Below are 25,460 nucleotides of genomic sequence, written 5' to 3' on the forward strand. Positions count from 1 at the left end.
TTTCTGTTTTGTAGTTTGTTCTTTATTGATAGCAACTCCAGTCCCAGTCCTCCTTAAGGTTATATAACCGTATGCATGCAGCTGGAAGCCTCCCTAAATGCACACTCACAATTTCCCATTATAGCAGCATTTAAAAGAGCATGTCATGCAAAAACTGATCTTTAAATTGATTCTCGCATCATCACAAATTATCATGAGATAAACCTGCTGAGCATGTCTGTCAGAATGCTAGGAAATGCATGGCTTTAAGTTCTCAGGCACCATGCCTGATTTAAATTCATAGAATACTTTTCATAAAATTCAGTACATTATACACATTTCCTCCTGGACAACTTTTCAGGCTCACAATTTTTTCTTGCTCGAATCCCTGTAAATGTGTGTATATGAGGATTTCAGGTGTGTTCAGGTCCCCTACGGCTAGACTATTTACTGTACTTTTATAAAGTCTAACAGTTATAGCAGACATGCAGTGCTACACAAATCTGAAAGGATACACATGAACAAGTGTTACATATATGCATAGTCACATACATGGAATAATTTATGATCTGAAAAATATATATACCTCTTGCATTTATTAAATATTTTAAATTAAATATAGGGTGCTTTACATGTGTAAAAGTTTGGAAACAATATTGTGTTGCTGAAAGTTTCAGAAAAATGCTTGAGTTTTTTAAACAGTACTGTTCTGTTAAAACTTACTAATCCACTGCAGTTTCAGTACCAGTAAAATTTTTTTTTTTAAAACAAGCCGATCCGCTGCAGTTTCATAACTGTTATATTTTAAGACCAACCAATCCGCTGCAGTTTCATGACTCTTATATTTTAAGACCAACCAATCCGCTGCCATTTCACTGTCCCCAGCCAGAGAGGACGGTGATGGACAGACAGACAGGGAGTAGGGACAGCAGGAAGGTGGCGGAGTGGGAGGCGCTGCTGGTGGTTATGTTGATGAAGCCTGGGGTGTCGTCCGTGACTCTCGCGGTGATCCACTTCTCGTATTTGGACACCCGAGTGTAGACACCAGGAGTGTCGACGCGGGCACAGCCATCACCAAAGCTCACAATCCCAGACTGTGCCCACTGAGAGTCCACTTTGTGCAACAGTGGGCCACCGGAATCTCCCTACAAAAAGAAAAAGAAAAGACAAGACCTTCAACAGGTAGACTTGTAGTGGCTAAGGTACATGACTGGGACCCAGAAGGTTGGTGGTTCAAGCCCCAGGTGTAGCCACAATAAGATCAGTGCTGCTGTGGGACCTTGAGCAAGGCCCTTAACCCGGCATTGCTCCAGGGGAGGATTGCCCCCTGCTAAGTCTAATCGCTTTGGGTAGTATCAGCTAGCATGTTTAAAAAAAGTCAATTCTGTGAAACGAAAATGTGCACCCTTCAATAAAATCCGGGAGTCCGTACAGGAAACTGTCTTTGTCCCAAACATTAGGGAGTCAATTAGATGTAGAAAGAGTGCCAACCCGTAGTGCTAATTTCCAAACAGAAGTCTGTTGTTTAGCTGAATTGTGGAGAGGATTACTGAGGTTTTACCTTACATGCGTCCTTTCCTCCCTCTTCTACACCTGCGCAGATCATGTTGTTGGTGATGCTGATACCTGCATAAATGTCGGCGCACTTGCGATTTGACACCACCAGCAAATCCACCTCCTGAAGGGTATCGGCCAGCTGGCCTGAAGAGAAGCAGAAACAGCCTTGTGTGGGGCAGCTACTCACAGATAACATGGTTTGTTTAAAGATTGTGACAATAACATAAATGGCAATAAAATACATAAGTTTGTTGGGAGCATTTACTCATTTACATTTACAGATGTTCAGGAATGTTCGGAGAACTGAAATACATTTACTGGGTAGGTTCTGCTTTTGGAAGGAAGAGAATATGGCTATGAGGACAAAAGTCATCGTTAAACCTTACTCAGGATAGATCTCAGTAAGGTTCAGTGAAATGCAGTGAAATGCTCCCTGGCTGTGTGCTCAAGCGCAAACTGAAGACGCACCTCTTCAAGCAGCACCTCTCCCCATCCCTCCCTACCTCCCTGTGAACCTTAATTGTTGTCTTTGTGATTTACGTTGTGTTTCGGTATTTTTTAGTTGGCTAGGTAAGCAGTAAGTTTGGTCACTTTTGCTTTGTTGTTTGTTTATTTGTTGTTTAAAAAAAATAAAATAATTTTTTTTTTTAAATAGGCCCTGGTCCTTATCTTTGTTGTACAGGTAGCAATTGAAATTGTACTTCCCTCTAGGGTCTTTCAGCGCACTTAGCCCTGGTTATGGGTATGCACTTTGTTGTACGTCGCTCTGGATAAGAGCGTCTGCCAAATGCCGAACACCTACATGCAAATGTAATGTTCATATTGCAGACAGTATGGTGAGAGACTGAGCTCACACTGAGAGAATGAGCTCACACTGAGAGACTGAGCTCACACTGAGAGAATGAGCTCACACTGAGAGAATGAACTCACACTGAGAGACTGAGCTCACACTGAGAGAATGAGCTCACACTGAGAGACTGAGCTCACACTGACACACTGAGAGAATGAGCTCACACTGAGAGACTGAGCTCACACTGAGAGACTGAGCTCACACTGACACACTGAGAGAATGAGCTCACACTGAGAGAATGAGCTCACACTGAGAGACTGAGCTCACACTGAGAGAATGAGCTCACACTGACACACTGAAAGACTGAGCTCACACTGAGCTCACACTGAGAGACTGAGCTCACACTGACACACTGAGAGAATGAGCTCACACTGAGCTCACACTGACACACTGAGAGAATGAGCTCACACTGAGAGAATGAGCTCACACTGAGAGAATGAGCTCACACTGAGTTGCGACCACATGAAAAAGAACATGCTAAGTAGCCGCAGTTACTCTATGTGCCCTCTGGAGAGAGCTGTTCCACTTACAGAGGGCAATGGACTTCATGCTCAGAAATCAATCATCAAAATGATATTAAACTGAAGGGCTCACTGGTGATTTTAGAGCACATCTTCTGAATTTATAACACCCAGAAGAAGAGCATTTAGCAGCCAAGTTAAAGATAAAAACAAGCGTCCACATCTCATCTCTTCTCTGATGTCCTTCTTGGGAAGGAGATGGATGTGGAGCCAAACATTCTGGCACTCTGACGTCCCATCTCTGTCCCTGACAGGGTGTTATGCTCCCCTCTCTGTCCATGCCAGGGGGTTATGCTCCCCTCTCTGCCCCTGCCAGGGGGTTATGCTCCCCTCTCTGCCCCTGACAGGGTGTTATGCTCCCCTCTCTGTCCCTGCCAGGGGACACTAGGCTGCCAGCTCTCGAGAGGGTCCTTGCCCCGGCAAATTTGACAGTTTTATTCTGTATTTGGTAGACACTGAAAGTGACTACCGCTCCTTATTGGCCTCCACTGGCTTCCTATTGCCGCACGCATCCGATTCAAGGCCCTAGTGTTGGCATTTCAGGCTGCTAAGGGGACTGCCCCACCTTACATACAATCCTTAATCACTCCCTACTCCCCAGCTAGACCATTCCGGTCTGCCAGCTCTGGTCACCTTATGGTTCCCTCTCTACGAGCACCTGGCAGTCGAGCTGCACGTTCACGCCTGTTTTCCGTTCTGGTTCTTCAGAGGTGGAATGACTTGCCTACCATTGTCAGGACAGCAGAATCCCTCCCCCTATTTCAACGCAGACTAAAAACACACCTTTTCAAACTCTACCTTAGTCCTCCCTCCTGATTTCCCCCGCCCCCCTTTCTGTTATCCCTATCCCTCTTGTCTAACTCCAAAAAAACCCCCCAAAAAAACATGATGAGTATATGTTTAGAACAACACTTCATGTGTATTTTACTAGTTATGGATGTGATGCTTTAACTTGTGGAAGAACCTATGCACTTGTAAGTCGCTTTGGCAAAAATGTAAATGTAAATGATTAATCGGCACAGAGAATGTAGGGATGTATTATCAGTATTGCTGGTTCCTTTGCTGTGTATAAGACACTATCATGCCAGGGAGAACCCACCTCATTTTATTACCTTATTAGCCTAGCTTATCCCTGAGTACATTTATGACCAGTCAGGTCACTTAAAATAATAAGTAATTTCCTTTGTTGCCTGCTGTTTATCAGCCTAGTTTAGATGAACAGTTTTTTTTTTACTGGCAGAAGAACCAGCCTATTATTATTATTGTTTGTTTTGTTTTCGCTATTACAGTCCATTATGTAAATGAGGAAAACATTTCACAGAATATTTTCTATTTGGTTTCCATCCCATGGTGTAATAATAGAGCTAGAAAAATAATTGTCTCCTGTGTCTATGTGGCTGAATTGAATTGAATTGAATTGAATTGAATTGAATTGAATTGAATTGAATTGAATTGAATTGAATTGAATTGAATTGAATTGAATTGAATTGAATTGAATTGAATTGAATTGAATTGAATTGTTAGTGCTGTTAGTGCTGAATCGTGCTTACCGTCTTCGGCTAATGTGCCGAACCCAATGACGAAGCCGAGGGTGTCTGGGGCAATGCTGCTGCTGAGGGCCGCCAGACAGACGGGCTGGATGTACTCGGTGAAGGGGACCGGAGAACTGAGATGCAGCAGGGCGATGTCGTTATTGTTGTTTGTACTGTTAAAATCAGCATGACTGATGATCTCAGTGACTGAACGGACCTGTTCCTGCAGGTTGGGTCCGGACTGGGTCTGCCGACCCAGATAAACGGCCCATTGAGTAGGATCCATGTTTCTGAGGGGACCAAGAGGTGGGTGAGATACAGGGGAACCACAGGGAACATGGACAGAGCAAACACTGATAACCTGTGATACATACAGAAAAACAACATTCGGTTCATTACATGTTTCTCATACCGATAATTACGAGAATATAAGAGCATAATAATATGAAGATGAAATGAATAGGCCAATATAAGAGTGCCATTTACCTAAAAACTACAGACTATCAAAGTGCTGCCTGGAGCATGGACGTGTATTTTTGGAAAACACGAGTCTGGGGTCAGGTGATCTTTTACACCAGTGGAAACTGTGTCCAGGAGCCAGTGGGAAGGACGGCATGTTGTACCAAACCATTTCACACAACAATGACTCCTCTGGCCTATCTGCCTACTACAGTCAAGCAGCAGCACCAACTGTGTGTTAGTGCTGCAGTCACAGTGTGCTGTGTGTTAGTGCTGCAGTCACAGTGTGCTGTGTGTTAGTGCTGCAGTCACAGTGTGCTGTGTGTTAGTGCTGCAGTCATAGTGTGCTGTGTGTTAGTGCTGTAGTCACAGTGTGCTGTGTGTTAGTGCTGCAGTCACACTGTGCTGTGTGTTAGTGCTGTAGTCACACTGTGCTGTGTGTTAGTGCTGCAGTCACACTGTGCTGTGTGTTAGTGCTTGTTATGTATGGGGGCATGTGGTTCCAGTCTCGTCCTGCAGGTGGAGCCAGGAGGTGTACCCTGCACTGATTGCTAACCTGCCACACCTGCCATAGGCTGGAGTATATAAACTCCTCCCCTTCCTCCACATACTCTCTCTCTTTGTCTTGGCAGCCAGCTCTGCTGCAGCAGGGCCTTCAACCGCCACCATTTTGTTTTGCACAGTCCACAGTTCTTATGTTACAATAAATTTAGTTCTTTTCAAACACTTTAACTGTGTCGGTTTCCTCTATGTTGCATTCCCTGAGCCCAGGTTGTAACAGTGCTGTAGTCACAGTGTGCTGTGTGTTAGTGCTGCAGTCACAGTGTGCTGTGTGTTAGTGCTGCAGTCACAGTGTGCTGTGTGTTAGTGCTGCAGTCACACTGTGCTGTGTGTTAGTGCTGTAGTCACAGTGTGCTGTGTGTTAGTGCTGCAGTCACAGTGTGCTGTGTGTTAGTGCTGCAGTCACAGTGTGCTGTGTGTTAGTGCTGTAGTCACAGTGTGCTGTGTGTTAGTGCTGCAGTCATAGTGTGCTGTGTGTTAGTGCTGTAGTCACAGTGTGCTGTGTGTTAGTGCTGCAGTCACAGTGTGCTGTGTGTTAGTGCTGCAGTCACAGTGAGTCTTAATTGTTAGAAAAGTTATGATAAAGATCTTCACGGTTTGGGTTTGTTATTTTCCGGAAAGCTATGACTAGCATGACATCACACCACTGTCATCACCCATGATTCCTCACCTGCTGAAGCAGTGAGCAGCAGACAGCACCCATTCGTTGGTGAGGAGAGTCCCACCACAGGCATGTGTCCCCTGCAGGTGCAGACTGGCCTGCCAGGGCCAGCTCCCCGGGGGGGCCTCCTGCCCCCCCACAATCCTGGTGTTGAGTACAGCTTTTCCACACTCTAGATGGGCAAACAGGTCATTGAACAGTGCAGTGTTAGTACACATCATGTTAAATGAGCGATACACCTTAATCTGTTGATAAATTGGCATTAATTGACATTAACACAAATTGAACCCCCCCACACCCTCCCACACACACACACCAATTTCCCACCAGTATCGGTCCGTCAACTGTATATTTTGAAACCCAAATTTAAGGACTATAAACACAGGCAGAGGGTGAGTCAACATGTCAAGGCTCTTTCAATGATAAGAAGGGATTTAAATTTTTTTACAATCTTGTAACAACGTTTTAACACAAAAATCTTACCTATTGTACCTTTAACTTGAGTACTGTTTGTGAGTGGGATATATTAAGAGCTGGCTGGTTACACAGGGTGGCACTTCTGAAGTGATCTTATTAACCCTTTCTGTCCCCAGCCCAGTATGAAGATGCTGCACTCAAATCCCAAGGGGCTTTGGCCTTGATTAAAAAATCTTTCAGAATATTTAGTAGGGTTTTAATATGGGTTTGATTGGTTGCAAGGGTATAAAGTCGAGAGTGCCATATGGGATTTTACGGTAGTTATGCTTGAGTGCCACATGGTTAATAAAATACAGACAGAGTGAAAAGGAAAATTAACTTAAACACTGCATGATAAACGGCTGACAAACATACCAAGCTGTGACGATCCTGAAAGAAAGGAGAGAAAGAAAATTAATATTTGCTATAATGGTGCAGGTCGGTCATTTTATGTAATTCTGGTTTTTGCAATGATTATCCTTTAGGCAGCAATATCAGTATCAATATCAATATCAGTATCAGTATCAGTATCAGTATCAATATTGATATCAATATCAACCAGCTAAATAGCCTCCAGAGAGGGCTCTACTCTTGGTCTAATATCACCAGTAACCCAATGAATCCTGCCTCTGCCATTTCCTCATCCCTTGTTTTCAGTTGGGGTCTAATTTACCCACTTTAAACTTTCAGTAACAGATAAATAACACTGTTGAGAGATGTACTTCATAACCATGGACAGGACCAGCGCAGATTTGGTTCTGTTTGCTGTTCATCATCCACAGGCTATTTGCTATATGTCTTTTTTACCAATATGGTTTCTTTGAACATAACTGAACAATAATTGAGACTGTAAATATAAATGATAATATCATTAATCTAGTCCATGAAAACTTTATTTTAGTTTAATATTTCACAAATAATCATGATATTAATTATCATCATGATAAATACGATCCAGGTGAATGGCAACCATCCAGGTGAATGGCAACCATCGTTTATTGTATCTAGAATTGAGATAACAATAACATATACTGAATGTTTTTGCATACATTTTATTTCTCTATTGCTTTAAAACCCAAATACTTTCCTGTGTATGTCGGTTTCACGGGTGCTATTAAGTACACAGAACACAAGGTTACATGATCTGTGTATCATTATCACAGCCTCATTACTGATGGAAGATTGGGAATGGAAATATTCCTACTGGATGAACAGGCTCTTCTAGTAGGAGCAGGGTGAACAAGGACTCGATAAGCTGCATTCCAATCTTAACAAACGATTTCCCTCATATACATACACTATACAAGAACTGCTGTATAGCCTTTTACTTGCCAAAATGTGCACTCTCTGATGAAAGGCTTATTTTTATTTTTTTAAAGATATTTTTTAGGCCTTTTTCAGCTTTATTGGACAGTATATAGTATAGAGAGACAGGAAGAATGGGAGCGAGAGAGAGGGGAAGACATGCGATAAATGTCGGACGGTCGGATTCGAACCCGATGAAAGGCTTCTTAAAGGCTCCTCAGTGCCTCCATAGAGCAACTGTGTCTAGTTGAAGGATCTGATCTTTATCAGGCAATGTGGTTAAATATGGCAGATTTCATGTTTTTAACATCTACCATAGAGGGTTCTAGAAGGTTTTTTTTCTGAAAATGGACTGCGAGACAGAGCCAATAACGGTCAGGAAATAAATAAATTAGCTGTAAGGCACTCTCACTTCACGTGCCTCGACATTTCTTTCTAATACACTCTACTCTATCTAAATTATACATAACTTTGTATGGCTTGTTGAAATTCTAAATGTTCCAAAAAATAACAAACCAACAAATTTATACATACCTGCTGCCATAAGAGCCACCGCTGCCACAACACAGATACCTTTCCATAAAGCCATTGTGAGCCGTAGAAGTGTTGGTCTCTGTACGTCCTTAAATCTTCAGGCAAATAGATATAATATACTATATAATATATATACTCGTGATATAATCTATCACCTTTCTTCACTCAGCCGCGCCTGTCTGTCCTCTCCCTAGGGTGCCGTTTAGAGAAATCCTCTCCTGTGATACTAATTGGTGATTTATTTCATTTCCACCCATACATCCCTTGCTCCTCCCTTGCATATTGAAAATAGAAATGGTTGGCGTCACAAGAAACAATTCTCATTACATCTGAACACTCACCATACCTGTTTGAGTGAAACAGAGTGGGTGTGGAGGAGGGAGGGAGGGTGAGAGGGATGGTGAAAGTTTTGCCACACCAAAAAAGCCCATTGAATTCCATTGAGAGGAGAGAGAGAAAGAGAGAGAGTAAATGTCACATTGATGTGAATATGGCCCCAAAGAGCTCATTATGTTTCTGTGACAAGGAATGTTTTGATAAAGGAGTGTCTCCAATGGTTTTGTCAACTTAATTTAGCCTAAGAGCTATGCTGTTGACCTAAAGGATAGGTACTGTGTCTCTGAAGTCTAATGCGGTTGTAATATGGATTGCCCTTTGATTAGGTGGGCATTTGGGATGTATAAAAAAAATCTAGCATCTGACTTTGAAAAATTGTTAAGAGAGATTGCAAACACCTTTCTTCACAGTATAATACTTCTACTATTGGTATGACTACGATGACGACTTTTACTGCTATTACCACCAGTTGGAAAGTCCAGAAGGAAAGGGAGGAAAAGTGTTTCTTCCACCCATTAACTCCAGCTGATGTAATCATGAAAACACATTTTTAAGTGAAGACCAAAGAAGAGCAAGGATTGCTGCACAATCCACAATCACCTGACCTCAACCCCAGGCCAAGCATTCAGTACCATCACAATGCTCTTTGGAACATTATCAAATAATATTGGGATAACATGGATCATCAGGGTTTTGCATTACTAAGAAATTCTGAAATTCATGTATATTTTTCAAATATTCAACTCAAATTGTTATGCTGATAATATCATTTGTAATGAATTGCTGAGTGTAAGGAAGAAACTAACTTGAACATACTGCAGTTATTGTCTGTCAGGGATCAGAACACTGGACCCAAGAGCGAGACCACAGAAGTTAACGTTAAAGTCTTTATTAATTTCAGAACAGACCAGGCAGGCAGGGGTCGATATCCAGCAAACAGTTGTGACCGAGATCAGGCAGTTCGAAAATGAGAGTCCAGGCAAAGGATCAGTGCACGAGTAAACAGGTTCAGCAGGGATAATCCAATGCATGGTCGATGTCATGAGCGAAGGGCCGAATACAAGCGGGCAAATCACACAGAAACAGAGTCCAAAGGACAAAGTACAGAAACAAAAACATGACACACAGCGGTTCCAAACTAGACGGAATAAACAGAAGTAAAAAACAAACAGGTCTAACCAATCAGAAACTGCATCATCGGTGGAACCTCGCTACCTCAATATGTATATAAGAGTACACTACATTGAGAGAAAATGTCGCTTCTTAACAGCTGTGTGCTCCATCCAGTGTGCTCATGGTCTAAATCCGACCGCCGGACATTTGTTGCATGTTTCTCCCTCTCTCTCACTCCCAGTCTTCCTGTCTCTCTATACCAGAGGTCACCAGCCCTGGTCCTGGAGCTACTGGGTCTGCTGGTTTTCGCTTGACCCAGCTACTCTGCGTTAATTAATCAATTAGAGCAGATGATTACACAGCTAACTCGCCTCACCTGGTTACCTGGGTCTCAACAGGGTGCTGATTTTAAGGTGAAAACAAAAACCAGTAGACCCAGTAGCTCTCCAGGACCAGGGTTGGTGATCTCTGAAAAAAAAAAAAAATGCTGAAAAAGCCTGAAATATTTTTTTTTTTAAAGAAACAGAGGTAAAACCAAATACCATGAAATGGAAGGAATGGGAGGATATGATAATATTTACTTATCCAAATTCGATGCATTGAAGTAGATTCAGATTTTACTTCAGTTACTAGTTTAGACATTTTGCAACCTCAAGTCCAAATAATGAAGCCCCCTAAGGCAGTGCACTCTGACCCAAGAAACACACTACAGAGCTAACCTTAACCCTAACCCTACATCACAACATCCAGAACAGCACACTCTGATCCCAGAAACACATGACAGAGCTAACCTTAACCCTAACCCTACATCACAACATCCAGAACAGCACACTCTGATCCCAGAAACACATGACAGAGCTAACCCTAACCCTACATCACAACATCAGAACAGCAACCATGTTCTTTTCACTTCCAGCTGAGCGGAGAAGGAATAAAATTGCTCCATTACTCCATTGGCTGTCCCTCCATGAGAAACCAATGACCACCATACCAGGAGTCCTTGGAGTCTCCTGGCAACTGGCAGTGTCATATTTAAGATCAGGTCTGGACCAAACAGTACAGGTCTGGGTTGGATTTGAACCAACAATTGTTGCACAGTCATTTGGTATCTTTGTGAGGGATGGTCCCAAAATGAAACTGGGATGTAAATAAATGTATAATAATCATAATTTCATCATGACAATGCTTCTGATGTGAGGTGTTGAACAGACTATTGTTTTAACTTTTTAAACACTTTTTTTGTTTGGTTTTTAGTTCCTTTCTGGTAAAATTAGCAGGGCAAATCCATCAAAAGCTGGACATGGACCAAAAATAATAATTAAAAACAATTAAAAATTTGATCTATATATATATAGTGGAAAATATTTAACTGCTGTACTGACATTATAAGACCTAAAAGTTCGTGGAAATTATAGATTTGATCCGAGAGGACTCATATTCATGTGGCTCCCACAAATACACTCAGTGAGCACTTTATTAGGTATTACTAGACTTTTAGACTTCTACTGCTGTAGCCTATCCACTTGGTTATGATGTGTTGTGTGTTCAGGGATGCTCTTCTGCATACCACTGTTGTAATGAGTGGTTATTTGCATTACTGTCACCTTCCTGTAAGCTTTGACCAGTCTGGCCATTCTCCTCTGACGTCTCTCATTAACAAGAAGTTTCTGTCTGCAGAACTGCTGCTCAGTGGATTTAAAAAAAGATTTTTGCACCATTCTTTGCAAACTCTGGAGACTAGTGTGTGTGAAAATCCCAAGAGATCACAAGTTTCTGAGATACTCAAACCACCCTGTCTGCTACCAACAATCATTCCACAGTCAAAGTAACTTAGATCACATTTTTCCCCCATTCCGGTAGTTGATGTGAACATTAACTGAAGCTCCTGACCCATACCTACATGATTGTATGCATTGCACTGCTTCCACACAATTGGCTGATTAGATAATCACATGAATAAGTTTGTGTAAAAAGGAAATATGTTCTTAATAAAGTGCTCGATGCCACTTAAACGTCATACAGAAAATTGTATTTTCCTACCTCAATAACAAGGTGCTTGAAGCTTGAAATTTTGATAGGGAGCAAATGTGTTAGAGGTAGCTCAATCACATAGCCGACACGAGTAGCCACCCAATAGCCAATTTGTATGGAGTTAAATAAGAAAAACAAGCAGAACAACTACATTTCTCATTCAATTCAATCCACTATATGGCAATGGCTGACATGGATGGCTGCAGTGGAGCCGTGCCGTAAAATGACAATTAGTGTCAGGAATAATAAAGTTGTCTACAATTTAAGTAATATTAGTGGTTCTGTGCCATTTAGAACTCTTATACTTAACTCCGTCAGCCCAAGCTGCAAACGGAAAATGAAGGTAACATCAGTCACGGTATATTTATGTAATTACTGGAATAATAAATAACCATTTTCTTTTATTATTATTCTGTGTTTATTACAGATATATAGTCTATACAATGTGTTAGATGCAATTTTCTACTTCCAGTAGTTTTAAGACAATTTTGACTAGATTTTTGCACGTCCATTTTTAGTAACGTCAGTCACACAACAAACTTCTACCACAGCACAAAGAAGCACATAACTGAAGATGAATTGACAATATTTCCATGTCAAACAAGGGCCTAGTATACTTAGCCAAAAACCTTGAATCTTCATAATAAATACAATGGCAGCTGTGCAATAATACTTGTCACAAAACTCTTCAATTTGTCAGTCACGATTGATTCGCCCAGCAGTTGACCTTCTCAACATGGCGTAAAAGTTCTAATTCCATTTACTTTTTCGGAAACACTCTTTGACGGCCTTGACCCTTTTTTCCGGTTTCCGGTCGGCTCCCGCCCCGTGTAGCCATCTTGAATTTCTGAACAAAAAAACAGGGTGAGACAGAAAGAGACAGATAAATCAGAGAGGTTCTATGTCTATTGTATAATATGATCGTGGTGAGAAAAAGACGAATTTAACGAAAAAATATGAAACAAAGTGAATCGAGCGAGGGAGGACATTGGCCGCACCCCACTTTAACACTAACTGGTAGCTTGCCAGCTAGCTGTATATAGGGATATCTAGCTAGTTAGCCTTAGCCAGCTAGCTACAGTCACTGGAAGAATTAATTCGTTTAGGGGGAACAAGAAGAAGAAAGGCCGTGGAAATGGATCGTATGGATTGAGTGGAGCTTGTCGGGAAAGGACAGGAGACGGGGGGTCGTAAAGAGAGACGGAGAAGACGATTTATTTGAATCGTAGCGAGAGGGATCGCAGTCAGCCGCGGTAAGTGGCGGTGTTTTCAGGGTAGCTAGCTGGCTAGCCGATTGTCACAGCCTAAAAAGAGGCATAGCATAGAGCTAGCTCTTGGTAACTACTTACAGGCGATAAGCCGCTATCTTGTTGGCTGACAGTCGATACTTGTCAATGACTACCGCTTGGCAGACGGCTAACTACCTAACCTCTTTCACAAGCCACGACTGAATAGTTTGTCCCGTGTAACATTCAATTAGCTGGCCAGCTAGCCAAACGGTTTGTGTTGATAGCTACGTTAGTAGTACATCTATCCGTTTCAACTATCTGTTCAATTGTTATGGCTTGTTTGTAACTGCTGATTTATTTAGCTAGCGAATCTAGCTCAGATGAACCGACATTTAGCTATCTTAGCTAATTTTGCATGTTCGCTAAGTTAGTTCAGCTGGTTATAAGTGACCTTGCTATGGCAGCTAGGTAGCTTAGTTTGTCGTGTTTTTTCAATGGCTAGAGTTAAGCTAGTGTTAGATGTAGCTAACTTATTGGTTAGACAACTAGCGAGCTAGCCTAATTTACCATTATGTAACTGTAAACGCCAGACAATTGCAATTAGCTAACGTTTGACGTATAGGTTAGCTAGCTAGTTGGCTAACTTGGCAGATAAGTCTAGCTAGCTACCTAGCTCGTCATCGCTAGTTAACTTAAAATATCGCCCACATTTGTAGAGTGGATTGGCCAGATTTTCGCTAGCTAGCCAAGTTTGCTAAATTTAGGCAACGTTTCCTTTCGTCTCGATTTAGCTAATTTAGCTAATTGCTTGCGAACCAAGTCTCGAGGCTAACGTTATTATTAGCTAAGTCGCATTGGCTAGTTCGATTGTGCAGTAGCTAACGTTAGCTAAGTTAGCTAACGTAGACTACCTACCGTTGTATGACTTTGCTACATACACGTTTCATTTTCCATAAGGAATTTATGAATTTGTCACTTGTCTAGCTACCATATACGGTGACTAGCTAGCTAAATGGATTGCTTTCATGTCTCTACATGGTATCGACAGGATTTGATCAGATAGCTTAGTTAGGTAGCTAACGTTTTGAAGGCTAACGGCAGCTCGCTGTGTTCTGGCTTTTTGACCATGGCATGGGACTCGCGAAGTGAGCTTTGTTAGCTGTGTCCTAGCCTAGCTGATCTAGCTAAACTGTCAGTCTGAATATCATATATTGTTTATACCGACCATAATCTAGCTCTAACGTTAGTTCTCTTCAACTTTAACTTGGCTAACCAGTCTAGATAACGTTAGCTCTTAACATATATCACCTTTCTACAGTAATAATTTTTCATATGTAGTTCGTTATTTCCAGCATCTACGATATCTACCCTGCTCCCTATGCTATTTAATGTCGTTTCCTGTGACATATGTATTTTATATTTTATCAGTGACAACTTGACAAATCTTCATTTTCGCGTTATCCATGTAGTTATCTATTGAACTTAGTAGTTATCATAATATGAACAGATCCGTATCCTTCTCTGTTTTATATTCGTGTGGGTGTTAGCCATGATGCGTTTTACAGTCTGTGTATTTTATTGTTGGTGGACAACGTTGGCTGTTAAACCATATATAATAAAACGGGTTTGTGTGTCTTGTTTAATGTCTGACTGCCATTCATTTTGCATCTATATAATTTGGCCTAGTCTAGCTAAGATGTGCAACAATGTTCCAGTGGTGTGCAATGCAATTCTTTTTACCGATTCGTTCTCTTTCGATTCTTTCAGTCAAAACGACTCACTTCGTCCACTTGATTCAGTAGGGACAGAGCGCATAAGAACCCCATTACGGACGAACGAATACTCACTTGTAATTGTCGTTCAGAGCTCATTGAGTAGGCTTGCGAACTGTCAGCAGTTAATGTGTATGCGTTTTGGGTTTATAATTACATTACATTACATTACAACATCACGTCATTAAATGCTTTTGCACAATTATTATGTTTAAAAACGTGGTTGGTTGGAAAGTAGTGCCATTTATTGCCACTACAAAACATGAAGTTGTTCAAATGTGCTTAATTCCCACTTAATTTGCCCCTGAAAGCATGTAATACCTCTTCATTAAAAATAAGGACCCCTTAATTATGGAAAAACACCTTAATCTTTCATTAAATATTAAGACATTTTTTGTATTTTTTTATTAAAGGATAAATTCCCTCTTAAAAAATCTTAGTCTGAATAGTCAAGCACAGACGAGCTAAAACTTTCTCCCTTTCTGCTTATTGTATAATTATTCTTTGACTTTAGCTGTGCAGCACATTCATAAAGCCAATGTTTTTCGGTCTGTAGCAGTCAGTGACTTCAGCTGGGGTTGCAGTTTGGTGCATTTACTGATATGGTGGAGGTGAGATGGGGGGTAGACCAATAAAGACATTTTGAAGGTGTGTGGACCATTTATCATGAAATATTTTACAGATGATAAACAAACATTTGATTTAATTTAATAAAAGCAGTGGGCCATTTTGTGAGTCTGCTATAACCACCGCAAATACACTTCAGACCTGTGGGACACTGGGTCTAATGGCCTAATTTCTAGTCGCCCAATTTAGCCTAAAAATGAAACTGCCTGTCGACTCAAGACTATTGATTCAAGACTAGGCTGATCCTGCTTTATAATGGGCACAAATCCATTATAATACGATGAAAATTGCTCGGGGGGGGGGAGATATGGAGGCAAGGTGAGGTGGGGCGGCACGGGGAGAGGGATCAATTAAAATGAGTCCATTCGAAACCAAAAAGAAGGCGTGCTACTAGGGCCGCACGATATGAGAAAAATACGTGATATGCGATAACGTTGTTGAAATTTGCGATGACAATATGATTCGCGATAAATAAACAAATATTGAAGTTGGCACAGCTCTAATGTCTTTCTGCTTTAGGTACACTGCAAACATAGGCCCCAGACAATGAATAGCCTTTGCCCACTTTGTAAATTTTTATTTATAAAATTTTTATTTAAAGCAAATATTCTTTCCAACATGCTTTTATTGAACAAATTGCACATGAACAGCCGGTCATGACAATACTACATGACAATACACAATATAATATGCAGCCCTGCATTATAGTGAGTGTGGTGGTGCTAATGCAAACGCTATATGTTTGCGTTGGTTGGCACCTCCATTCAAAACAACACATTTTGAACCTCACCAGTTTCAAAGCCAGTCTCAATGCCATCTCGCAGGTCTACTACCATGGCAACGGGCTCGCCAACTGCTACCATGCGCCTTTTTTTGTTATGGATGCCCTTAAAAATGTAGTATAAAACATATAAAACTAGCCTACTCATGGAAAAGCTAACGCTAGCAAAACTGAATTACAGAAATTGTGCTTTGCACTTGAGAACTGTTATGTTTAACATGCTAGCCATCGAGCTGTAATCATAGCTAACCTGTTAGCTAGAAAGTAGAACAATTGTAGCTGGCTGAGTGAACTAAATTTTCCGTGCAAACATCACTGTTTCATCACCAAGGTCTATATAAAGTTCCTTGGACTTAATGGCTTGGTTTCTGTCCTGACATGCAATGTCAATTGTGGGACCTTGTTTTCAACAACAAAATAAATTAAATGTAAAAATTATATAAAAGTCAAAGTCAGCTTTATTGTCAATCCACTATATGTAGACATACAAAGGGCTGAAATTGCGTTTCCCTCTCATCCGCGGTGCATAATAAACAACAAATGACAACATAACACGACAAGACCAATTCAAGATAAAAAAAAAAAATTGCAGATTTAAAATATATGGTACAATGTACCATGTAAACAAATAAAGTGGCCAAAGTATGTGTATGCACGTATGTGTGTGTGTGCGTGTGTGTGGAAGGGAGGGGAGGTGGGGTTGCATTAGTCCAGAGTCAGTGGGGGGGGAGAGCTGGGAGAGAGTTCAGCTTCCTGACAGCCTGATGGACAAAGCTATCCCTCAGCCTGCTAGTCCTTGCCCGGAGGCTCCTCAGTCTTCTCCCTGACGGCAGGAGACTGAAGAAGCCGTGTGTGGGATGTGTAATGTCACCTGTGATTCGAAGTGCTTTGCGGGACAGGCGTGTGTTATAAATGTCCTGGAGGGAAGGGAGGGGGGCTCCAACGATTTTCTCAGCAGCTCTCACTGTGCGCTGCAGGGTCTTTTGGCAGGACGCCGTGCAACCACCATGCCACACAGTTATGCAGCTGGTCAGGATGCTCTCGATGGTGCCCCGGTAGAAGGAGAGCATGATGGGGGCTGGGGCTTTGGCTCTTCTCAGTTTTCGGAGGAAGAAGAGGGGTTGCTGAGCTTTCTTGGCCAGTGATGTGGTGTCAGTATTCCAGGAGAGGTCCTCAGTGATGTGCACACCCAGGAATCTGGTCCTGCTCACTCTCTCCACAGCCGCACCGTTGATGGTCAGTGGAGGGTGCTGGGTGTGCGCTCTCCGGAAGTCGACAACAATCTCCTTTGTTTTCTCCACATTGAGAGTGAGATTGTTGTCTCCGCACCATGTGGTCAGTTGGCTCACCTCGTCCCTGTAGTGAGACCCACCAAAGTTGTGTCATCCGCAAACTTGACAAAGACATTGGTGCTGTGCTTTGGTGTGCAGTCGTGGGTCAGTAGGTTGAAGAGTAGGGGGCTGAGCACACATCCTTGGGGGGCCCCCGTGTTCAGGGTGATGGTGCTGGATGTGATGCTGCCGACCCGGACTGCCTGTGGTCTCCCGGTCAGGAAGTCCAACAGCCAATTGCACAGCGCGGTGTTCACTCCCAGCCGATCCAGTTTTTGTATAAGCTGCTGGGGGATGATTGTATTAAATGCTGAGCTAAAGTCTATGAACAGCATCCTTACATGTGAGTTTTTGGTGTCCAGATGGGTGAAGGCTGAGTGGAGAACAGTGGAGATTGCATCATCGGTGGACCTGTTGGCCCGATATGCAAACTGGTAGGGGTCCAGGGCGGGAGGGAGGATGGATTTGATGTGCTGCATGACTAACCGTTCATGATGATGGGGGTCAATGCAACGGGACGGTAGTCATTGAAGCAGGATGGGGAAGCCTTCTTTGGTATCGGGATGATGGTGGTGTCTTTGAAGCATGTGGGAACAGCAGCTTGGCTCAGGGAGGTGTTAAAGATGTCTGTGAGGACATCAGTGAGTTCCACTGCACAGTCCTTCAACACACGACCAGGTATGTTGTCCGGGCCCGCAGCTTTGCGAGCGTTGATCCTGGAGAGGGATCGTCTCGCGCTGGCTGGAGACAGGGACAGCACCTGGTCATCTGGAGGGGGTGGAGACTTCTGTGCAGGAGTGATGTTATGGGCTTCAAAGCGACCAAAGAAATCGTTCAGGTTATTCAGCAGAGTGATGTCGCTGTCACAGGTCTGTGGTCGGGATTTATAATCCGTGATGGTCTGAATCCCCCGCCACAGGCTCCTGGTATCTCTGCTGTCCCTGAAGCTGTGGGCTATCCTTTTGGTGTACTGCCTTTTTGCATCTTTGATGCCACGGTACAAGTTGGCCATAGCTGTTCTTAGGCCAGCCTCGTCACCTGCTCTGAAGGCGGCGTTCCGGGCACTCAGTAACCTATGGACTTCCCCTGTCAGCCATGGTTTCTGATTTGCCCGTAACGTAATGGTCTTTGTCTCCGTGACATCATCAATGCATTTACTGATGTAGGCAATAACAGTCTCTGTATATTCCTGAATGTTAGTGTGGTGGTTGTAAGTGGCTGCCTGCTTGAACATATCCCAGTCTGTAATTTCAAAGCAGTCCTGAAGTGCAGAGGAGGCATCCTCTGGCCACACCCTTACTTGCTTCTGAACCGGTCTGATGACTTTAGCCCTTGGTCTGTATGCCGGCATTAGCATAACAGTGATGTGGTCAGAAGCACCCAGCTGGGGGAGGGGTGAAGCCTTGTATGCTCCTCGCTGGGTTGTATAAACACTTACTCTGCACAGTTTTTGCACTCTACAAAAAAACTTTTTATTCAAGTTGATTGGCTACTGATTCTTACAGTTTTGGAATGCTGGGCACATTTCAACAACAACAAAACAAATGTAAATAAATATCAAAGTTTTTGCACTGTACAAAAAACTTGTATTAAAGTCCTGATTGGCTACTGTGCGGGATCAGCCAAGAGATCCAAACCGATCACTTTAAGGGAACGTGGCCCTCGGTGTATTCCATTTGCTTATGATTGTGTTCTCTCCTGCATGAGGATCACTGCCAATAATAACCCTGAACCCTGGCTACATCCTGCAGTACCTGCCAAACTTCTTCTGCAGCAATGGGAGGATTAATGGGTTTATCCACAACCAAGGGGTCCAGGAGGGCAACGAAGTGAAGAGTAACTAAATATCTAGCTAACAATCTGTATCAAAATCTTTTACATTACATTATTGGCATTTGGCAGACGCTCTTATCCAGAGCGACGTACAACAAAGTGCATACCCATAACCAGGGATAAGTGCGCTGAAAGACCCTAGAGGGAAGTACAATTTCAACTGCTACCTGTACAACAAAGATAAGGACCAGGGCCTATTTGAATTTTTCTTTTTCTTTTTTTTTTCTTTTTTTTTTTTAAACAAACAAATAAACAAACAAACAACAAAGCAAAAGTGACCAAACTTAACTATCTGCTTAACACTGCTTACCTAGCCAACTAAAAATACCGATACACAAAGTAAATCAGAGAAAGCCAACAATTCATGTTCACAGGGAGGTAGGGAGAGATGGGGAGAGGTGCTGCTTGACGAGGTGCATCTTCAGTTTGCGCTGTTGTGGATTGTGGTTGTGTGAAGTTTCTCCTTCCAGTTAATCCTCCTATTGGTGCAAAAGAACTAGGTAAGTACTGCAGGGTTCGATCAAAGTTATCAAAACTCGAAAAGCTTGTCTTATAACTCGGTGGAGTCAGAGCTGTCCTTCAAATCGCTCAGGCTAGCCAAGGTAGGTTCAGTGATAATTGTATGCCAACGTTACTGTTTTTTCCTGGGAGTGTCATGTGATCACCTGCATTGGTGGCCGTCCATGAACCAGTCTCTGCGTTCCAGGGTGGAGTTTGAGCACCTGTTACCTTCTGGGAAACACAGGCTGGAGACCTGTTTGCCCAAAGAAGTTTTGCCCCATATCTAGGAAACTGCTATACTGATGATGATTTTAAAAATGCCTACATGCATAATTTAAGTATTTTTTGAACACTCAATTTCATAAAAACCCCCCTGGGGGGGCAGATGTGAAGAACAAGTTCAGTGAGCTCTTTCAGAAAGCTACTCAATGTGGTCGACTGAAAATACCTTTTATGTGATAATGCATCCTGCACTGTCATGGTAATAACATGCCGTCTGATTATTACTATGGCCAAATCAAGTCTAAATCCAAAGTATACCCCCTAAGGCTTAATATGAAATAAGTTTGATTTGGAAGTAATTTGAATGTGTTTTTTTCCATGTTTTTTTTCAAAGTTGACATTACTGTGGAATTGCCCATCCATCCATATTCTGTTGTGTTGCTGCGTTTTTATCAGGCATAATATAGGCTGTGTACTATGACATCACATTCAAATAATCTGACTGAACCGGAGTTCCCTGTATGAACGATATGCCGCTAATATATATTTGGTATATTTAGAATAGGGCTGGGTTGCCCTCAGGCCGTTTATGTGGTAAGGCCCGACTCCCGAGGAAAAACAACAGACCATTATCTGGAAGAGAGCCAATTGTGAAGGATTTCTGGCATCTGTAACCTATGAGTCATGGAACACAAGCTACCAGTAATGCTGAATGCAGTGGTGTTATGTCAAGGTGATTTATTGTTTAGATACCAGGGTAATGATACCTTGTAAGCCCTCATTTTTGTTGAGTTGTTGTGGAAGAGAATCAATGCGGGCGCCGTGGTAACCGTCTAGAGTAATGGAGATAGGGAAAGCTGGCCCATATCTAACTTTGTTGGCACAAATGTCCCAGGTTAACAATCCGAGACCAGTGTAATTTCAGCTCCAGTGGTTTATTTTCTTATAAGGCCAAAGCAGCACGCGTCGCACTGTGAGGAACAGTGTGCTGAACACATGGGATTACCTGTGCCAGGTGGGGTGGGTCAGAATGACCGCAGAACGGGTTATTCGTTCATGGCAGATTCATTTTTAATTGTCGTAGTTAAAATGTATTGATTGATTTCACAGATATAGGCTTACACAATCCATAAATCCATTAAAGTGTATTTATGAAAATAATTGAATCGTTTAAATCGAGTGGAACTAATTTTACGCGTCAAACGTCTTGTCACACTTCTGATGACGCTCTCTTGGTACAAGCTGAGCTTCGTTAAAATGCTGAATGCCTGCGATCACCTTGAAAAGCTCGATGACACCAATGTAAAGTGTATGTGAGGCAAAATTCATCATGGCTAACGTTGTTATTTGTGTAGCCTTTGCACTCCATTGCACTGTTATTGTTTAGTCTAATTGCATTGTTGTTGTTTTTTCTCCCGTTTCTAAACCTAAAACTTGCTGGTAAACTTTTTTAGTTCATATTCTCTTTTATTTGTTCTTTTTACAGAATAACAAAAAAAATTTATGGATTAGGCTAATACCTTAATAATTATGGGGCTTTTTGTCTGCTTATCATTTGCTTATTCTGTCATTTTGTTCTATTTATTTAACTCAAATGTCACAATGTTGGGCGTGTGCACAGCCGGTAGATATTGTTTGTTCTGTTTTGTCCCCTGGATTGTGCTTATGATTGTGCTCATGAGTCAGTATTATTTAGGCACGGCGTAAGAAATTCTTGATAATTAAGTGGACAATACTTGACTAAGTCGGGAACTTTTTTTTCACCATAGTGATTGTCTCTTTGCGTTCCAGTAGCCTAATGGTTTCCCAGCAATAAATGACAGCATTCAGGAGTGTTGTCAAAAACAGCTTAACCGGTTATTTGGTCATACCCCCCACCAATTATGCGGCCACGACAAATGAGTTTTTCCACATTGCGGGTTAGACACTCCTGTGTGTGAGACGGCAGGCACCCCAGAGACTGTCGACGTCATCGCGTGTTTGAATGCGTCGATGAACAATGTCAGGTTTCAACATCATTTAATTTGTCTGCTACACCCATTGCAGTTGTCCTCAAAGTTCATAGCTCATCGTGTTCTTCAGCGCTTACAAATATGCATGCTGAATTCCATTCATGTTATTCAGTGCGATTGAACAGCTGCAGTGTGTGAGGAACAGCTGCAGTGTGAGAGTGAACAGCTGCAGTGTGCGATTGAACAGCTGCAGTGTGCGATTGAACAGCTGCAGTGTGAGTGAACACCTGCAGTGTGTGATTGAACAGCTGCAGTGTGAGAGGAACAGCTGCAGTGTGAGAGTGAACAGCTGCAATGTGAGGGGAACAGCTGCAGTGTGCGATTGAACAGTTGCAGTGTGAGAGTGAACAGCTGCAGTGTGAGAGTGAACAGCTGCAGTGTGAGAAACAGCTGCAGTGTGAGAGTGAACAGCTGCAGTGTGCGATTGAACAGATGCAGTGTGCGATTGAACAGCTGCAGTGTGAGAGTGAACAGCTGCAGTGTGAGAGTGAACAGCTGCAGTGTGCGAGGAACAGTTGCAGTGTGAGAGGAACGGCTGCAGTGTGCGATTGAACAGCTGCAGTGTGCGAGGAACAGTTGCAGTGTGAGAGTGAACAGCTGCAGTGTGCGAGGAACAGTTGCAGTGTGAGAGGAACAGCTGCACTGTGCGAGGAACAGTTGCAGTGTGAGAGGAACAGCTGCAGTGTGCGAGGGACAGCTGCAGTGTGAGAGTGAACAGCTGCAGTGTGCGAGGAACAGCTGCAGTGTGAGGGGAACAGCTGTAATGTCGGCTGTGATTATGAAGTGAATCCCGGTTTATAGACTGTGAGATCACAGATTACAGATGAGACTGTCATTGCCCATCAAAGCCATCTCGCTCCACTTATTACTAGCACTGGGATTTGAGAGAAACAGCCTGCTGCTGGTAAAATAAAATAATAATTATATTTTGCTACTTAGCTGATGCTTTTATCCAAAGCGACTTACATTTGATTAGGTGACGCAGGGGACAATCCCCCCTGGACCTATGCGTGGTTAAGGGACCAACCGCTGTGATCTTACCATGGCTCATACTGTGGCCTTCAATTCCCTGTGGTGTTTGCATTTTAAACCCCCTGAAATGGCGTGGTGATGAACGTGCATTTATTTAAAACTGAGCTTACAATTTCACCTTCAGAAAAAAAATATTGGTTATCGGTTATCAATTTTTTGTTACTGGTTACAAATCAGTTTCGGTTAACCTGTTAACCGTTTAACCGTTCACACCCCCAATCAGTAGATTGGCAAAACTGGAGGAATTATGCGAATGGCTAAGTTCAAAAATCAAAATGGCCGCTGGTCACCTGAGGACGTTAGTGGGGGGAGCTTAGTGCAGCTGTGGCCAAAGGAATGCCGCTTTTAACAGGGCTTTTGTCCTGGCTCAAAATCAGGCAGAGGTGGTGGGTCTCAGCCGAAATCGTGCAGTGGTTAAACCCCATTCACAATTTCTGAGGGCAAATGCGTCGTCTCAAACTCATTCTTCCAGTGAGACACACTGACTCATACAGAAACCTTTGAAATGACATCATTCTGTTATCCGCCACAGTTGTACTTTAAGATTATCTGTTTCAACCAGGCCCCTGGGCCACTTGCATTCACACGCTTGTTGTACCAAAATGTTTGTTGTTGTGTTGTGCCTTTATGTTTAAATGAAAAACATTAAAATAACAGTTGATAGTGCTTGAACAAGCCATGAGTTAGATTCCCGTTGCAGTGATGTGACCAACAAAAATGCTTTGTGGCAGTAGGCAGATTGAGAGGCATATGAGGGTAAAATGCTCACTCTGGAACTCTGCTTGGACGAGATGTCTTTAAAAATGATATCACTGCAACCATACCTGGCCTACATCCTTTGGTACAATACTTAGTGATCTTATAGACAAAATAGTGTTTGATATATTAAAAATTAGTCTAAACTTTTTTTTTTTTAGTCTTGTTCACTGGTGTGAGATTAAGGTTATAGTTATTTTGGGAGCTTAGAAGGAGCTTTATTTTATATAGAGGTCCTCAGGTGGGAGATACTCACGAGCAGGGAATCGTTTGATATGTACGTTTTGGTTGTTCATAACTGCACCCAATTTTAGAATGTGCCCATATTGTGTACGGTCTCCAATAGACAGAAACAGCCTCCTCTACTGTCAGTTAATGGCTTAATATTTACAAAGACCAAATGGACAGGTAGGAAATTGTTTTTTTCAGATCATTTTTCTGTTTTTAAACAGATCCCTGGTAGAATAAGTTGAACTGTTGGTTGACTGTTGTTTGTATGTATGGGCCTGTCTGACCTCTGACCCCTGTGTTTGTATGTATGGCCCTGTCTGACCTCTGACCCCTGTGTTCGTATGTATTGGCCTGTCTGACCTCTGACCCCTGTGTTTGTTTGTATGTATGTCTGACCTCTGACCCCTGTGTTTGTTTGTATGTATGTCTGACCTCTGACCCCTGTTGGCCCTGCAGGCGCTGGCCATGCCATCGAGCGCTCGGGCGGGGAGCCTGAAGGACCCTGATGTGGCCGAGCTGTTCTACAGGGACGACCCGGAGAAGCTGTTCGCCGACCTGCGCGAGATCGGCCATGGCAGCTTCGGGGCCGTCTACTTTGTAAGAACCTGCAGCCCTACTTCCCGTGCTCCGTGCCAAAAAAGCCGTTTGTATTCGAATTTCAGAGAGAGCAAGAGAGGCTCCATGTTCACGTCTAGTCAGGCACTGACTAATGTTACACATGAGAGGAAACTTGTCGTCGCAAACTGTAAAACTATAACAAACCGCAACAATATGTGATAGTAGCAGGTTGTCTGCTAGGAAAGGTCAGCTTCAAACAAGATAAAAGTTTAAATGATTTGAACCCCGGCTCTCAACTCGGGCCCCAAAACAGATAAACACCCACACTCGGTGTAATCCCGCGTTTACTAGGCTCGATGTGCACGTAAAGGCATAGCATTGAGTTTGTGGTAACATGCTATGAGCAGGTGGCTTACTCCCCACGCAAGGTGGGTGCTACACATTGGTAGTTGAGGTGAGTTCCCCCCCTCATGGCAGGGGTGCAGGTTGTTCTTAAATCCCCCCGTCTCTGCCCCCCCACCCCGCTCCAGGCCCGGGACGTCCGCTCCAACGAGGTGGTGGCCATCAAGAAGATGTCCTACAGCGGCAAACAGTCGAATGAAGTGAGTGAGTCAATCTGCGCACACACTCACACTCACACACACTCACTCACACTCACACACACTCACTCACACTCTCAC

The 25,460-nt window shown here is 42.8% G+C and overlaps 2 protein-coding genes across 3 annotated transcripts in view; one reads left to right on the forward strand and one right to left on the reverse strand.

The window, feature by feature from the left end:
* Positions 1 to 6: 6 nt before the first annotated feature.
* On the reverse strand, positions 7 to 8,681 carry LOC133115423 (prostasin-like). Its single transcript, XM_061225331.1, has 6 exons — positions 8,416 to 8,681; positions 6,952 to 6,966; positions 6,130 to 6,292; positions 4,458 to 4,729; positions 1,541 to 1,680; positions 7 to 1,124 (listed from the first exon to the last, which is right to left on the reverse strand). The coding sequence occupies exons 1-6, from the start codon at positions 8,468 to 8,470 to the stop codon at positions 852 to 854; spliced, it is 918 nt and encodes a 305-aa protein (XP_061081315.1). The 5' UTR covers positions 8,471 to 8,681; the 3' UTR covers positions 7 to 851.
* Positions 8,682 to 12,714: 4,033 nt separating this feature from the next.
* The window catches only part of LOC133115385 (serine/threonine-protein kinase TAO2-like), a 35,879-nt gene continuing 23,133 nt past the window's right edge, over positions 12,715 to 25,460 (forward strand). For both annotated transcript variants that reach the window (XM_061225270.1, XM_061225271.1), the window contains exons 1-3: positions 12,715 to 13,148; positions 24,679 to 24,819; positions 25,311 to 25,382. In XM_061225270.1, the coding sequence (XP_061081254.1) occupies positions 24,688 to 24,819; positions 25,311 to 25,382 (204 nt within the window). In that variant the 5' untranslated portion in view covers positions 12,715 to 13,148; positions 24,679 to 24,687. The remainder of the gene's footprint in view (positions 13,149 to 24,678; positions 24,820 to 25,310; positions 25,383 to 25,460) is intronic.

This window comes from Conger conger, chromosome 16 (genome assembly GCF_963514075.1).
Source record: "Conger conger chromosome 16, fConCon1.1, whole genome shotgun sequence".
NCBI classification, from domain to species: Eukaryota; Metazoa; Chordata; class Actinopteri; order Anguilliformes; family Congridae; genus Conger; species Conger conger.

What these genes read in the sequence shown, in the direction of transcription:
- LOC133115423 (XM_061225331.1), bottom strand. Translation starts at nt 8,470, where the DNA reads ATGGCTTTATGGAAAGGTATCTGTGTTGTGGCAGCGGTGGCTCTTATG. An exon ending in CGGCACATTAGCCGAAGACG is followed by an intron (nt 1,681 to 4,457) that starts GTAAGCACGATT and finishes GCTTCTCTTCAG; the next exon opens with GCCAGCTGGCCGATACCCTT. An exon ending in GAGGAAAGGACGCATGTAAG is followed by an intron (nt 1,125 to 1,540) that starts GTAAAACCTCAG and finishes TTCTTTTTGTAG; the next exon opens with GGAGATTCCGGTGGCCCACT.